Genomic DNA, 2,542 nt, shown 5'->3' with positions numbered 1-2,542 from the left:
CAGCCAGCGAGGTTCAGAACAATTCACCATCACAGCTGAATCAAGAAGCCTCGGCTGTGGTTGCGTCTGAGTGTGTCTGTTCGTCTGTCTTGCTCCCTCCCCACCCTTATCCTTTCTTTTCTCTCACTTATCAAGAACCTTCTAGGCACAGCTACAGAGTCCTGCTCTTGAGCTTCCGGTGGTGGGGGGTGAGGCACAAAGGTAGCGATGGATGATTCTGGCAAGGGAGGGGTTTGGGGGCTGCCAAGATGGCCCTGCAGCGCTGTGAAGAGAAGGGCTTAGGCTAGGGGTGGAGGGAGCTGAGGGGGAGGGCAATCATGCAAGAAACTTACACTTTCTGGAACACAAGAAAACTTCTCTGAAATCATAAAAGGCACACCATCCATGGCTGCAAAAGAAAAGGGGGAAAAAAAAGTGAAAATAAATGGCATTGCAGATCCACTGACATTCAGTAACTTGAGCTATTGACACGGACAGTACAGGGCGGTCAGGGGCTGGAGCCGGCTGACACGTGCACAGGTGAGTGGGGCCGAGGGCGACGTGTGCCCAGGTACCATCCGTGCTCCTAGGACACACACCTGGTGAGCGAGGCAGACACCCAGAGGGAAGTACAGACAGGAACTGTGAGAGCAAGGACAGTCCGGAGCCCACCCAGGGTCCCAGCTGTGAGTGGGGGGAGCTACTGAGGGGCTGGGAGCAGGACAGAGGCTCACAGGGTGGAAGGGACAAGGCTGGGGGCTCGGGGTGGAGGCGGGCAGTGAGTGAGTTCATGAGGTGCCCTCCTGGCCGAGTCCTGATCACAGCCAGGCTGTCAGGCTCACAGGAAAGGTCCAGGTTCGGGGGGAAAGAGTGGTTCTGGAGTCAAAAAGACCGGGTTGAACCCTGGCCACGACCTTGGGTGTGCTTGGGTTTAAAAGGAGGGCAGTGCGGCCTGTGTAGGAGTTGGTGTGAGCTGTCCATGTGAGCTCGGCAGGTGGGCCTATGCAGCCACCACTGCTGGCTCCTGGTCTTTTAGGGCTGGATGGAGGCTCAACTGTCTGCTCAGTGTTCAGAGGACACAGAAGCGGTGGGAATGGGCCCCCAAAAGGGAAAACAGGGAAGGCAGGGGTCAGGGGTTCAGGTTCTTTCCCGCCGCCCTGCATCCACAGTGTCCCCAGGTCATCATCGCCACCAAGTCACGACCTGGGGCTGCCCCTCTTCTCCTGGGATGAGGGATTCCTACGTCCATGTGGAAACCCTGGCACCCAGGGAAACAGGTCACCCTGGACAGAGCGTGACACAGGTGCTCCTAGTGTGAAGGCTGGGCAGCCACAGGCTTGGGAGATGGGCAGGGGCTTCTCCCGGGGTCCAGCGTCCCCATCAGCCCCGAGCAGGGGCCAAACTGGCCTCGCTAGTCCCAGCCACAGGCACGGCATGGGGGGCCTCACGGTTTTCTGGTGAGTTGTGGTTACGGAAAGATGTGGAGTGATGAGTTAGTTCCCTGGGAATGAAGGTCCCCACTTTCCCTGTCGTCTCGGGGTTGGAGGGCCTTGTCTGGGACACTGGTGGTGGACAATGGTTTTTCTTTTTTTCAGTCCTAAGAAATAGAGAGTCGCAGAAGCAGAAAGAAGAAAAGGAAGTAAGAAAAGAATTCTGGGACAAATCCTCTCTGATCAACAAGATGAGCCAAATGTCTCATTTTAAGCTACTTCCATCATTTCTGGGGAGGGAGAAAATGGACCTTCTCTGGGAAGTATGAAAAGGAACTAGCCTGGCCGGCTACCCTGGATCAGCCGGGGGTGGACCTCGCGCCAGCTCCCTGCAGCCGGCCCTACTACGGCACGGGACACCCCCTCCTTTCCTGCGAGGGCTGCGTGGGCCATGGGGCTCGGACAGAGACATCTGTGGTCAGAGACCTTGCATCACAGAGGCCCCGGGGACCTGCCCTCCCTGCCTGGAGACCCAGCTAAGCACTGGGGACAGTGTGACACCTCCCCAGGAAGAAGCAGGGAGCCCACTGTCACCTTAAGCAGTATGTCATATACACAAATATACTAAGGAAATCTGAGCACCTACACGCATTCTACATGCATGGAAAAGGAAATGGCAACCCACTCCAGGATTCTTGCCTGGAGAATCCCATGGACGGAGGAGCCTGGTGGGCTACAGTCCATGGGGTCACAAAGAGCCGGACATGACTGAAGTGACACAGCCATGCATGCGCATTCACAGCTGGAAAATACAGCCCTTAACAGATGATCCCTGAAAGGCTGCGATGCCTTCTAGAATAGACAGGACAAGGCCCACTCAGAACCCAAGGGAAGGGCCAAGCTCCCTTCCCCGCAGTTGCCACCGTCCATCCACCGTGGCTGGAAGTCAAGGCTCACCTCACGTGGCACTCTGACCCTGGCTGCTTCCTGATGCAGGCCAGTGGGCATACAGCACTGGCAGCATTTCTGATCACTCGCAGACAGGTGGTCAGGGGCCACATAGGTGGAAGCAGTGACTCTAGTCTCTGGCCCTCCTATGAGGGATACTTGCTATTTCTGACAGCAAACCTGCT

The 2,542-nt window shown here is 56.7% G+C and overlaps 1 protein-coding gene across 3 annotated transcripts in view; it reads right to left on the bottom strand.

Annotated features, from left to right (window-relative positions):
- The window catches only part of MVB12B (multivesicular body subunit 12B), a 193,686-nt gene that overhangs the window by 26,199 nt on the left and 164,945 nt on the right, over window positions 1–2,542 (bottom strand). For all 3 annotated transcript variants that reach the window (XM_010844089.1, XM_010844087.1, XM_010844088.1), the window contains exon 8: window positions 333–388. In XM_010844089.1, the coding sequence (XP_010842391.1) occupies window positions 333–388 (56 nt within the window). The remainder of the gene's footprint in view (window positions 1–332; window positions 389–2,542) is intronic.

This window comes from Bison bison, unplaced genomic scaffold (assembly GCF_000754665.1).
Source record: "Bison bison bison isolate TAMUID 2011002044 unplaced genomic scaffold, Bison_UMD1.0 scf7180017864193, whole genome shotgun sequence".
NCBI lineage: Eukaryota > Metazoa > Chordata > Mammalia > Artiodactyla > Bovidae > Bison > Bison bison.
This window is presented reverse-complemented; position numbering and strand designations above follow the sequence as displayed.